Source organism: Cornus florida, unplaced genomic scaffold, assembly GCF_030987335.1.
Source record: "Cornus florida cultivar Cherokee Brave unplaced genomic scaffold, ASM3098733v1 CherokeeBrave_3.0.0_Hap2_Chr01, whole genome shotgun sequence".
Classification (NCBI taxonomy): domain Eukaryota; kingdom Viridiplantae; phylum Streptophyta; class Magnoliopsida; order Cornales; family Cornaceae; genus Cornus; species Cornus florida.
The window spans coordinates 53,402,187-53,416,717 of record NW_026775571.1 but is presented as its reverse complement, the minus strand read 5'-3'; the positions used below and the strand labels follow the sequence as shown (position 1 = coordinate 53,416,717).

The window sequence follows — 14,531 nt, the reverse complement described above, 5'->3', positions numbered from 1 at the left end:
AAAAAAACAACTTTTTTAGAAAAAATCGTGCACTATTATTTTATCATAAAATGTCAAAAAAAAATATTTGTTTACTATTTAGACAAAATCATAAACCTTTAAAAAAATATATATTCACTTTATTATTTTCAAATTTTTAATGCTCTATAGTATGAATTTTCACAAGTTGAAATGCAAACCCAATAATCTTCAAACAATCACGTCTAAATATGGAATTTAGTCAAACATATACCACGTGTCATTCTTAGATAGAAAATTCACAACGATACTGTGCACATGATATACACGGAATCTAAATCTCTATTTACTGTACCCAGTAACCACCTTCTATAAAAATGGCGTGAAGACTGATCACACCAACAAACCCCAAAACAAATGGCCACTACTTGTCAGCTTCTCGGCCCACCGGAAATCCAAACCCAGCCACCTCCCGGAGACACCCCTATGGAGTCTTTGGTGTCCCAAACCCACAGCCTTGATCTGTCCGAGAAACCATCGGCGTGTCAGACTGATGACGCCGGAGAACCACCGATGGGGTTGACGGAAAACCTCTCTGCGACCTACCTGTCCTCCGGCAACCCATGCCTGGACTTCTTCTTCCACGTGGTGCCCGACACGCCACCGGATGATCTGATCGAACGGCTTCAATTGGCTTGGAGCCACAACCCTCTGACCACTCTGAAGCTGATCTGCAACCTGAGAGGGGTCAGAGGGACGGGAAAGTCCGACAAGGAAGGGTTCTACACGGCGGCGTTTTGGCTCCATAACCACCACCCCAAAACCCTAGCTTCCAGCGTTAGGGCTTTTGTCGAATTCGGGTATTTCAAGGACCTTCTGGAGATCCTCTATCGAATTCTCGAAGGCCCCGAGGTGAGAAAGATCGAGAAGGACGAGAGGTGGAGAAAAACGAAAACGAAATCGAAATCTGGAGGGATGTTCAAGCGAGAGAATCGACCCAAGAAGGGAAATGAAGAGAAGAGGGAAAGGATTTTGAGGAGTTTGGAAGAGATGAATGCAGAGAGATCGAAAGAGAAAGAGACTGCTAGGGTTTTGAGGAAGGAGAGAGAAGCTGCGAAGGCCAAAAAAGCCCTAGACAAGTACAATCAAGACCCCAATTACCGATTCTTGCACGATCGGATTTCGGATCTGTTTGTCGATCTTTTGAAATCCGATATCGAGAATTTGAACTCCGGCAAGCTGAACCAGATCAGTTTGGCGGCGAAATGGTGTCCGACGGTCGATTCGTCGTACGACAAGTCCACTCTGATCTGCGAAGGCATTGCGAGGAAGCTTTTTCCGAGAGAATCTGACCCACAATATCAGGGAATTGAGGAGGCACACTATGTGTATAGGGTCAGAGATAGGATGAGAAAACAAGTGCTTGTGCCTTTGCACAAGGCCTTGGAATTGCCTGAGGTGTTCATGAGTGCGAAGCAATGGGGCTCCCTTCAGTACAATCGGGTGGCCTCGGTGGCGATGAAAACCTACAAAGAGCTGTTCTTGAAGCACGACGAAGACCGGTTCAAGGAATACCTTGAAAATGTGAAGAGTGGGAAGGCGAAGATTGCTGCCGGAGCATTGCTCCCCCACGAGATCATAGTCTCGTTGGGGGACAAAGACGGTGGCGAAGTGGCGGAGCTTCAGTGGAAGAGAATGGTGGAAGACATGTCGAAGAAGGGGAAGCTGACGAATTGCATAGCGATATGTGATGTGTCCGGAAGCATGTCCGGAGTTCCAATGGAGGTGTCCGTGGCGCTTGGTGTGTTGGTTTCGGAGCTAAGTGAAGAGCCATGGAAGGGCAAATTGATCACATTCAGTGCCGACCCGGAAATTCAGAGTGTTGAGGGAAATACCCTTTTGGCCAAGACCGAGTTTGTGAGAAAAATGGAGTGGGGTATGAACACAGACTTTCAGAAAGTGTTTGATAGGATATTGGAAGTTGCAGTTGAAGGAAAGCTGAATGAAGATCAGATGATTAAAAGGGTGTTTGTTTTCAGTGATATGGAATTTGACCAAGCGTCAGGTGTGAGGAGTTATGAATGTGATTCAGAGTGTGGTGATGATGATGGACCTAATGAGAATGGCTGGGAGACAGATTACCAAGTCATACAGAGGAAATTCGGAGAGAGAGGATATAGTAAGGTGCCGGAAATCGTGTTTTGGAACCTTAGGAATTCGTCTTCCACACCGGTGGTGGCGAGGCAGAGCGGGGTGGCTCTGGTGAGCGGTTTTTCGAAGAATCTGCTGACTATGTTCTTGGAGGGTGGTGGGGTTGTGAACCCTGAGGATGTCATGGAACTAGCCATCTCTGGTGAGGAGTACAAGAAACTTGTTGTAGTTGACTGAATATACTACTATTTTGTGTCGATGGGTTTTGTGCAATTTTGCTTTTGAGAACTCTAAATGATGAATATTGTCCTTAAGTTTGATGCAATATGCTTTTGAACTCTAAATGATAGTATTGTCCTTAGTTTTGTGCAATTTTCTTTTGGACTTTACATGATTATTACTCTTCAAGATCACCAATTCTTGCAAGTTCACTTCAACCATTTGGACAAATTTTCAAGAATTGGTATCTTATTTGGTCATGATTACTCTACAAGACTGGTCTTAGTAGTTAAATTTCCTTTTGAATTCCAATTGTTCATATAGTGTGGTTCATGCTTAGATGTTGACAAACTCTACATCTTCTTTGTGTTTGAATTATTTCCAAAAAGAATTCAGTTTCTAGTTATTTGGGTTTGGGTGTATGGTTTGTGGTTTCAATGAAAATGTGAGTTCATCCTCGAGTATAATATAGATGGGCAAGTTTATCGTTTTACACTCATTTCTTAAATCACATGACGCTAGAGAGAGCACGAAAAAAGGACAAAATTTAAGTTACAGAGAATAGGAGGTAGAGCGAGAGTAGGGTCGCGAATGTAGTGTGAGAGTGGCAAGAGAGTAGGGTCGCGAATGGAGCGTGAGAGTGGCAAGTGAAGCTGAAAGTACATGCAGAGCATGAAAGGAGCAACCATTTAAAAAAAATTGTGCTACTTGTTTTGTGTATTTTGTGAAAAGCAGAAACAATTTGAGTCAGATCTACGTTACCCATATTTGCGAACTTTTCATTTCCACAAAGTTATTTAAAATTTATAGTGATTAAGTATGAGGTAAAATTAATTTTTCTTCAGTTGATGAAACGATCCTAAACTGATACCATTTTTTAAAAAAAAATTCGCATGACCTCCCCTAAAAAAAGGACTACAACCACCTGCTCAAAAAAAAAAAAAAAACCGCAATGGCTCTTCCTGGCCTTTCAAAACACCTCTAACTTATCCCAACACATAATACAATTAATATACTCCAACATCCCATCCATCCGTTCCTTATACCTCAACATGGCTCATCTCATGGTGGAACATCTACATACCGATTAATCCAAATTATCATAATTACAGTCCCAAAATATAGTTACAATATTAAGAGTTCACAAATCTTTATACCAAATATAACAAACTAAGATTTTACAAAAATATGAGACTTAATACAAAAATAGCAAAAAGAAATCTTCTAATCCAAATTAGGGCTGTAGTGAAAAGTCATCCGTCACTTCTTTCCTGTTTCCTGAAAAAAAAATTATTAAATAATAGGGTGAGTATAAAGCTCAGTAGGTAGCACTTAAGACACGCTTCTTGTATCCCCGTGAATCCAAACATAGAATAGAACAATGAGAATAGGGATCAGGCCATGTAGGGAAACCACAATATAATAATCAATCTCCACATAAGTAACATAATGCAATGGGAATGCAATGCATGCCGATGTCGCTCTCCGTTTTCAAAACCCAAACCATCACTTGTAAACTGTTAATATAACCCGCCCTTTGGTGACCCTACAGCGACACGAGAGAAGGATTGGCTAGTGTCCCTGACCCTTGGTACCACCGCGGAGTCATTATGGGGCTCAGCTAGCTTAACCACGCTAGGGCAATCTCCCTAATTCCCTCTAGCCTATATTAATCTTCCGGCCCTTTAGTACCCCCACGGCGACCGGGTTTTTACAAAACCGATTCATTAAAATACTTTCCCAAAATTCTCTTTTTCTTTTCAAAACGATTTCTTCCCTTTCATTCCCAATGCCAGTGTATGAATGCATCAATGCTATGTCCATGCTCATAATCCCACGGCTAGTTCAAATTTAACTAACAAGGCATGGTTCACAAAAATTCCCAAAGGATTTACCACATAACGGCATATAACAAGATTCTAACATTTTCGGCATATGAAAATCAACACATAAACATGCTCTTTACATAAAGCATTTAATCCACATAGTTTCATAGTTATCATATAAGCATATTTTTCATACAACATATTTAACACATATTCTCACATGTTCATATATCTCAATCAAGTCAATTTGAACTATAATTAACATAATTAAGCATTCTAAGACACAAATAAAGTAGATCAACTCACTAAAGCACAAGATTTTATGAATTAAGGACCCCTACCTCAAGATTGGACAAAACCTTTGAAATGGGTTCCAAATTTCGAAATCTAAGGAGGGTACCAAAGCTGAAATTTCTGGTACTAGTATGTAGAGCTCATCGTACTCTTCGTTTTGCCTCAAATGGCACTTAAATTCGGCAAGAATTGAGAGAGAAATCTTGTCTCAAAGATTGAAACTCAAAAGAAAGAAAAAAGAAAACTCTAGAAAGGGAGAGAGAGGTTCCAGCGGGAGTGAAGTGAGAGAAGGAAGAAAATGAGGCTTAAAACATGCATGTGGGTCCCACCATTTTTGAATTTTTTTTCCCTTTTTCTTTTGCTCCAATTTCTACACCACACCTATATAATGCAACACACAAAATATTACCTAATCCACATAAATTAAAATGCACAAAATGTAATGGACCCAACTAAAAACCCGTACACAAGACATAAAAAGACCGAAATACCCTTGTATCAACGAATTACTCGAAAAATAAAAAATATAGAAAATTGGAAACGTCACAGTTCAGTTCACTTTTTTCATGTAATCAAATTATAATGGACCCTGGAGATGCTCTAACCTTTGGTAATGACCTTCTGCATGGATGAAATGTTTCTTTTAAATGACCAATTTGACCATCTTTGAAAGGACAAAATTATGTAAATTTTCTACTTAAACCTTTTCCTCTCTTTAAAATTTCTTTGGTCTCCCTAAAATTAATTTTTCCATGACTTTTAAATCTCTCCTCTGCAATCTATCACCACAACACCACCATCTCCAGATCTCTCTCTTCTCCAGCCCCTTATTATTTGTTTATTTATTTAATTATTTATTTTATTTCAAAAGCTCAGGAAATTAGGAAATTGCAGTCAGTTAAATCTTTCACCTGTCTTTGTCTATCATTAATCACACCTGTTTCAAGCCTTCTAAAGCATTTATTGTATGTTATATCCATACATTTATGCCCACTTATTAGGCATTTAAGCTTGGGCCTGCTTGGCCGGCTTGTCCCCGGCCATCACCGTTTTCAACTTTGACAACAGACCTAACAGATAGGTCATCACTTCGATTACTACAACATAAATCATAGATTAACAAAAATTAAGGATCTGTTTGGCAATCACTTCTATTCATGTTTTTGTTTTTGTTTTTGTCATAGATTAACAAAAAATTAAGGCTCTGTTTGGTAACCGCTTCTGCTTCATGTAGCAAAGCAAAAGCACAAATAGTGTTAGGTAACTTTTGTTGCGATTTGAATAATATCGAAGCGCTTCCGAAAAAAAGGTCAAAATTAGAAGCAAAAATTTGATTGTTTCGGTTGTTTCCGCATGGTAGTAAAAGCATTGTTCACCCAAAAAATAAAAATAAACTCTAAAATGACATTTTTAACTAGATATTTAATTTTTCAAATTTGCAATATTTTTTTACCAAACATATTTTCATATTTTTACTTTAAAAAATCTTGCAATAAATATACCTTACCAAACAAACTTCTAAATAATATTGAACATATTTCAAAGCAGAACATTACTTCTGCTTCTTGTCAAAGCAGAAATATAAAGCGTGGCTGTCAAACAGCTCCTAAAAAGCAACCAGAGAGGGTACAAGGTTTTAGACCAATTCCTCGTATAAATTATGTAATTTGAAAATCTTTGAAAGGACAAAATTGTGTAAATTTTCTACTTACATTTTTCTCTCTTTAAAATTTCTTTGGTTTCTCTAAAAAAAAATTTCCGTAACTTTAAAACTCTCCTTGGCAATCTACCATAACTTTAAAACTCTCCTTGGCAATGCAATCTACCACCACAACAAGTATATATTGGGTGCGCCGTGTACGCCATATTATTGGTATACTGGCCCAATTAAATATAACATTTTATCTCGTTGTCAGCAATTTTATAAGTAGGTAAGCTAACTTTTTTTGAAATTGTGCATTGTCATTGGGTGAGTATACAAATAGCATGGCATGGTCCAAATTTTTTGTATATCTACTATGAAAATTATTTTACTTATATGGCCCAATTAAATATAACATTTTATCTCGTTGTCAGCAATTTTATAAATAAGCAAGCTAACTTTTTTTGAAATTGTACATTGTCATTGGGTGAGTATACAAATAGAATGGCATGGCCCAAATTTTTTTTTAAGCCCTATATAATGTATATACTATGAAAATTATTTTACTTATAAAATGAATTGCAGCTCAGTTGGTGAAGGCTCCATGTAAATACAACTTTTTTTAATACACTCACTTGTAAGTTGTAACTTATTTTTTTATTTTTTAAAATTAATTTAGACCCAATCTGAGTGGCAGAGAATACAGCCTAATCTGACTTCTTTTTAATACAGCCCATTCGAGCTAGCCCACTTGTAACTTTTTTTTTTTTACTATTTTAATAAACTTAAGCCCAATCTAAGTGGAGAAGAACATGATATGCCACTTAACCTAAAGGAGAGAGAGGAGTCAAAGTTTATACCTAGCGCATGTCGATTTACTGATAGCGATTAGCAACCAAAAAGTGAAGGATCCCTTTTCTGGTAATTGGGGGGTCATTTGGGCAATGGTAAATTTCACTTTTATTTTCATTTATTTTTTTTACGTATGAAGTGTAGGTGCAAAATTTCGCTCAACCAATAATGATTGAGAAAAATAAAACAACTCACTCAAAAACAATAAAAATAAATAAGAATAATGTATAGAGAAGTGTGGAATTGCTTGATCCTTTATTGGAGGTCTTAGCCTCTATTTATATACAAAAGATTACGAAATTATGGTAGGACTTGCGTTACTTGCCCTCCAATTCTTTCTATATAGCCATTCTTTTCTAATAGAGTTCTTTCCATTGTCGAATTTTCCATACATAAAACCTGCCTTGTACAGAACTTCCTATCAGAATTTTCCTTCTACAGTAAATCCTTCAAATGGCAGGACTTGTGCATTGTTGGGCTGAATATATTTCGATCCAGCTGGGCTTGAGTAACAGGCCGGATGTTAAATACTCAAAAGCTGGGCTGATGACTTCTTGATTCGGCCTTGATGGAAGTTGGAGGACAAATTGTAATGGTCTTGGGCTGTAAGTATGCTCAATTTGGGCTTGAACATGATGGGCCTTAAATGCCCTTGGAATGTAGATATGTGTGGTGGTGACGTGTGCGCTTTTTATTGGAGGGAGTTTTTTTTCCCTCCACACTTTGCCCCAAATTTCATTTTTAATTGAGTGACGGCTCCTATTAAAGAGGGAATTGAAACCGGTTTTTACTTTGCTTCAGAAACAGTTCGTGGTCTTTCATTATTAATCCGTCACACAAGACTTTGCAAGAGTTACATTTGCCCTTGTTGCACTTCTGCGTCCTTCATTCCATCGCTTCCATCGCTTTGTCAGGTTAGTTTCGCATCTTTCTCTTCAATCTTTCACTATGAGTACTTCATCTACTCCCGAACGTGTAGACCTTGGGGATTCTGAATCCACACCTTCATCTTCCCCCATTCGCATTAGGGCTCCCCCTCCTAGGGTTTCTACAGATCGCCCTACGTTGAATCCATCAGGTACTTCCCCTCTTCCAACCGAAACATCCACCTCAGGCTCTGATTACGTTCTTACCCATGAAGAGAAGAAAGCAATCATCTCTATTCGCCGCATCAAATTCTCTATTGCTTCGGTAATGGAAGAATTTGATGTTCCTGAAGGAGTAGAAATTGCAGAATATCCCGAGGGTGCCAATTTCACCTCCGGCGAGGGAATTGAGGAGGATGAGTTGCTTCTTTCGGTAGGGCACCTTAACGCCTTCCGATTCCCTCTTCATCCCTTCTATCATTTAGTTTTCAATAAGCTAGGTCTTGCCCCCCTTCAAGTAAATCCCAATTTCTTTCGCATCCTTTCGGCGTTGTTGGTGCGCTGGAAATTAGAGGCTCTGGATTTGACCCTTGCCGACCTTCTGCTTACTTACAATATATCTAAGCATGGGACCGAGCCTGGTCGCTTCTTTTTTACCTCTCCCCTTCATTAAAGGATATGCACGAACCTTCCTTCATCCGAAAAGAAATAGAAAGAAATGATGGTTGTAGTTAAAGGAAAATGGTTCGTGTCCCAATCAATTGCGCTTCCCATCCCGCGCAAATTCGGGAAATTAGGTATAGAATATTTAACCTCCCTTCATACCAAGTGTTCTGGCTGTTTTCCTTGCCAAGTCTTAATATTTTGCCGTATTTATGAATTTCTTGGTGTTTTTTCAGCTACATTCCCAGCCTCCGCAGCAAGGAACAGACTTTCTTTTCTTGAGGAACGAGTCTGGAGTGACCCCTCGCCTATCGAGGACCTGTTAACTTCTTCAAACCTCAGGGACATTGCTTCCAGTGCCGTTGCTGCAGACCTCATGGATCTGGCTTTACCATCCTTTGACAGTTTCCCTATGACCGAGGAGGAGATACGGAGGGCTGAGGGTTTAAAAAAGAAAGCCGAAGATGCCCAACCCTTGGTCGTCATTGGATCAACTGAGGATGAGGTGGAGGTTGAGGAACCACTATTGAAGAAATCTCGCCTCAACCCCTCTTCCTCTGGCAAGGGCAAAGCCCCTTCTAAAAGCAGAGGGAAAAAAGCTGGAGAGGCCGAACCTGAAGATGAAGTCAGGGCCTTTGTTCTTGCTGAGACTGGGGCTCCTTGGACTCCTTCCTTCACCAGGGCTGACAGGTCAGTCCTGCACTCAGGGGATTCTGTGGTTACAGACCCTTCAGCTGCACTGCCGGTGGCTCGAGGAATGTGGCTCCCAAAGGACGAGGAAGCCATCAGCCAAATGGGGTTGGAGCAACTACTCCCCTCTGCTCCAGTCCGGGCCATAGAGGTTCGCATTGCTCCTTTAGAATTAAGTTACTTTTGCTTGCTTATATGTCTATTTATGCTTATATTTGCTTCCCTGTTAAATAGAGTCTATACCATACCATGGCCCTCTGCGCCACTACTGAAGCTCAATCCCTTTCCATCAAGAAGTTGGAAAAGGATCTTGAAAATGCAGAGAAGAGAGTCACTACTGCCTCTACCAATCTGAGGATAGCTTCTGAAGCCAAGGATGTGTACAAGAGGCAGTTGTCAGCCTCTGAGGCTAAGGTGGATTCTCTTCAGGCCGAGGTTCAACGCCTGACCGAGGCTCTTACTACTTGCTTCAAGGCAGGGAAGCAAATGCAAGGGCGCTACTCCTGTCTGGCGCACTTGGCTAGTGCTAAAGCGTTCCGGTCTGGCTATAATCAGGGTTCAGGCCCTAAGACGATGGATCCGGACGCCTTTGACAAGAAAGTGGGGGTGCACTTCCCATACGATGAAGGGCCAGAGGCTTTGGAAGCTGAAATCTGCTTTGCCGAGATGGTGAAGGCACATCTGAAGGGTACTCCCAGCTCTCCTGCTCCTGCGGCTTCAACTCCTCCTACCTCAAATCCTAATGTAGTGGATGCTTTTGAATCTACTCCCTTCGATCCGAAGAGGAAGTAGAGCCATGTACTTTGTTTTTATGAACAGCTTGTTTTGGGATAATGAATATACCTTTTCGTTTTAGGCTTGCCTGACTTGCTTTTGTTGTATGTTCTTGATACTGTTCATATTTCTCTGTTTGGTAATGTGTTTAAACATTAAACATTGTCTTTTTGCTTCGGATTTATGCTATCCGTGAAAACGCAAAGATTGTGAGAAGAATGAGATCCTTTTAACAGTTTAGTTGATATCGCAGGATGATTCGCATGGACAATGATTTAACTGTTAAATGAACCCTCCTTGCCTTTTACTTGCCTTCAGTAGACGTATACATACTCTTTCCTTCTCATGTGTTCCTGATGTGGGGTGGAGTATGATGAACTTATGACATATCCGCATACACAAGGTATTAAACACTTGGAGTCCGGAGGAAAGAGTTCTGATCTGGGCATCAAAGGTCTAAGGCGAATTACTCCTCAGCACTGAGTGTGGAGGACTAGTGCTGAATAGGACACTTAGGGTCCGAAACTGTCTCGGATACTTAGGATCCGAGGCGAATTATTCCTCGGCACTGGGTGTGGAGGAATATTGCTGAATAGGACACTTAGGGTCCGAAGCTGTCTCGGATACTCAGGATCCGAGGCGAATTATTCATTCCCTGGCGTGGAACCGGAGGGGGTTTTGCCGAGCCGAACACTTAGGGTCCGAGGCGAGAGAACTACTCCCCGGCGCTGAGCCTGAGGGGAGGTTGTGCCGAACCGGACACTTAGGGTCCGAGGCGAGAGAACTACTCCCCGGCGCTGAGCCTGAGGGGAGGTTTATTTCATATTTTTCCTCAAATCACTTATTATAAGGCCGAAGACTCAAAAATGATAGGAGGCCAAGAAAGCGAGTAACAGTGGCTGTGAAGTTCTCCATTTGTCAACTTTAGAGACCTGCCTCCACTGATACTCCCTTCTTGGCAACCAAATGTTGTGGACCACGCATATATGAACCGCATTTCTTTTCTATTTCTATCCGATGTGGGACATAGACTAAATTTTGTCAAAAAAGTCGGTGTAAGGAATGCCTCTGGTATTGAGCTTGACAGCTTTAAATACCAGTGGGCCCTCCTTACACCGTAATTAACTATTTGAATATTCCCATATATAACAGAATGTAGCACATACCGTTTTATTGATGTGGGATAGAAAGTTTTAAGCACAGGCCATAATTCATGTGTTTTGTGTCTTGTGTGCATGTTGGTTTTTGTGTTTGTGTTTTTGTTCTTTTTGTGTAAAAATCATTGTAAATGCTTTGCTTCTAACGCATAGTGCGACTTGGCATGCGCATAAAAGTTGCGTAATCATAGAGTTCGTATGCCCCCATTTTTATAAAAAGAAACAAAAATAGAGGAGAGTTGTATTGAATATAGAAGCAAAATAAAGAAAAGTTTGGCTGACTGTGGACATATTCAGCCTTATTTGTGAAGAACTTGTAGCAAAATTGACAAACTTAACTAATGGAAATACCTTTTCAGGTGTATTGCGTTCCAAGGACGCGCAATGGGACGTCCGCTAGCTTCGGCCAAACGATATGCTCCTTTCCTCACTACTTCGGTAACTCTGTAGGGTCCGGTCCAATTAGGTTCCAGTTTCTTTACATGAGTTGTCTCCTGCTTCAAAACCCAATCGCCTACCACAAAGCTCCTGAATCTGACGCGTTTGTTATAACTGTTACACACCTGCTGTTGGTATGCCGCGAGCCGAATTGCTACCGCATCTCTCCTTTCGTCCACAAGATCAAGGCTATGTTCGAGTTGTTGCTCATTATTCCCTTCCAGTACTAAGGATGTCCGAAGGGTTGGGATTATGGACTCGGTAGGAATGACAGCTTCGGATCCATATGCCATAGCAAATGGGCTTTCTCCCGTGGGTCGTCTTGGAGTGGTTCAATAGGCCCAAAGCACTTGAGGGAGATTCTCGTACCACTTTGTCTTCAATTTCTCCAATTTTTTCTTTAAGCACCCGAATATCGTGCGATTAGTTATTTCAGCTTGCCCATTGCCTTATGGATGACTAACTGCAGCCAACTTTTGCAAGATTCCATGTTCGCTAAAGAATTTCCTTGTACTTCTGTTATCGAGGTTCTTACCATTGTCCATTACGATGACTTTTGGTACCCCAAACCGGCAAATAATGTTGCTCCAAATGAAATGCTTTACTTCTTCGTGGGTGATGCTAGAGAAGGCTTCAGCTTCCACCCACTTGGTGAAGTAATCCGTAGCCAGAAGCACATGCTCCTTTTTGTCCATGGTTTTGGGCAATAGTCTTACTATATCAATCCCCCATTGGGCGAACGGCCATGGATTAGCCATGGCGTGCAAACCCTCGGCAGGTTGGTGCTTTATTGGACCATGGCGCTGACACTTGTCACATCGTCTTGAGTATTCCTCGGCATTCCGAGCCAAGTATGGCCAGAAATAACCTTGGGTTAGAATTTTGTGTGTAAAGGATCTTCCTCCGGAGTGGTTTCCACAATCTCCTTCATGAACTTGTTTTAGAATTGTGAGAGCCTCAGTAGGGGTTACACACTTGAGATAGGGACCGGAGAATGACCTTTGGTACAACTGGTTATTGATGATGGCGTACTTAGCCGCGGTAAGCCTAAGCTTCCTTGCCTCAGCTTTTTGATTCGGGAGAACCCCTTCCTTGAGGTAGGCTTCGATTGGATCAATCCAGCAGGGCTCGCGTGGTACTTTCGGGATCACCATCACCTCTTGCTGGGGATTAATGCTAGGTCCTTCGAGAACATCGATTGGAACAAGCCGAATCAATTCTTCATCTGAAGATGATGCGGCTGCGGCCAATCGATCTGCTTCGGCATTTTCATCTCGTGGTACCTGATGGAACTCGATTTGATCGAACTCTCGGATAGCACTCTGTACAGCATCTTTGTACGACTTCATACGTTCCTCCTTGGGAGAATATTGCCCTGTCACTTGATTGATCACAAGCTGTGAGTCACTAAAAACTTTTAAACATCGTACCTGTAGCTGTTTAGCTAGCTGAAGTTCGGCGAGCATCGCCTCATACTCGGCCTCGTTATTAGTAGATGGGAAATCTAGCAAAATTGACTGCTGCAGCTTGGTACCCTCGGGTGTTGTGATGTCAATACCGGCCCCTGCCCTTTTCCGGTTGGAAGAGCCATCAACTCGTAACTCCCAGTATGGCTCTGGAAGTGTCGGTTCCTCAGGTTGATCGTCGTACTCTAGTAGGAAATCCGCTACCGACTGCCCCTTGTGAGATACCTTCGGTGCATAGGTGATGTCAAAAGAGCTAAGCTCAATAGCCCATTTTGTAATTCGACCAGACAGGTCTGGTTTAGCTAGGATAGCCCGTATAGGGTAATTTGTAAGTACCACTATGCTGTGAGACTCGAAGTAATGTCGAAGTTTCCTCTTGGCATAAATTAACGCCAGGATTACCTTTTCTGTCTTGCTGTACCGTGTCTCGGCATCCGTCATCGTTTTGCTTATGTAAAAGATTGGGTGCTGAACCTTGTCTCCTTCTTTGATCAACACTGCACTTGTTGCTACAGCTGATACTGCCAGGTACAGGATGAGAGTGTCTCCAGGCGTTGGAGCAGAAAGGATTGGGGGTTTTGTCATGTAGCTTTTCAATTGATTGAGAGCTTCCTGCTGCTGAGGTCCCCACATATCTTTGTTTTTGGATCGAATAGCATCAAAGAAAGGTTTATACTTATCAGATAATCGGGATATGAACCGGCTAAGAGCCGCAATTCGGCCGGTTTGAACTTGCACTTCCCTGCGGGTTTTCGGCTCCTGGTTCTGTATGAGTGCCTTTGCTTGAGCTGGGCTTACTTCTATTCCTCTTTTATTTACGACGTGCCCAAGGAACTGTCCTGACGAAACGACGAAGGAGCACTTGGTGGGGTTCAGCATCAGATTGTATCTCTTGAGAGTATCAAAGACCTCCTGGAGGTGCTTCGGGTGGTCCTCTTTTCGTATACTTTTAACCACCATATCATCGATATAGGCTTCAACTGTATTGCCCAGCAGATTACTGAAAATTTTATTGACAAGTCGCTGGTAGATGGCTCCGGCATTCTTTAGACCGAAGGGCATCACTCTGTAGCAGTAAGTGCCCGTTTCTGTGATGAAAGCGGTTTTCTCCTCATCTTCAGGATTCATGGGAATCTGATTATAGCCGGAGTATGCGTCGAGGAATGTGAGCCTTTCATAACCCGTCGTAGCATCCACCATTTGATCAATCTTGGGCAGAGGAAAGCTATCTTTTGGGCAAGCTTTGTTAAGGTTGGTATAATCTACGCATACCCTCCATTTCCCATTCTTCTTTTGAACGACTACTACATTTGAGAGCCATTGTGGGTATTGCACCTCTCGAATGAATCCTGCTTGTAACAGTTTATTTACCTCCTCGACTATTATGCGATTCCGTTCAGGTGCGAACCGTCGGTGCCTCTGCTTGACTGGCCTGAATTCTGGGTTAACCCTCAGACTATGGCATGAGACTGTAGGATTGATCCCCACCATATCCGAGTGATCCCAGGCAAAGACATCCGAATTGCACCGAATAA

At 41.7% G+C, this 14,531-nt stretch overlaps 1 protein-coding gene across 1 annotated transcript; it reads left to right on the top strand.

The window, feature by feature from the left end:
• The first annotated feature begins 351 nt into the window (after positions 1-351).
• LOC132297160 (uncharacterized) lies at positions 352-2,481 on the top strand. The gene has a single exon (XM_059794898.1). It carries the CDS (start codon positions 376-378, stop codon positions 2,344-2,346), a length of 1,971 nt encoding a protein of 656 aa, XP_059650881.1. The 5' UTR covers positions 352-375; the 3' UTR covers positions 2,347-2,481.
• Positions 2,482-14,531: the final 12,050 nt, after the last annotated feature.

Coding starts and splice junctions, on each gene's coding strand:
- LOC132297160 (XM_059794898.1), top strand. CDS start 376: ATGGCCACTACTTGTCAGCTTCTCGGCCCACCGGAAATCCAAACCCAG.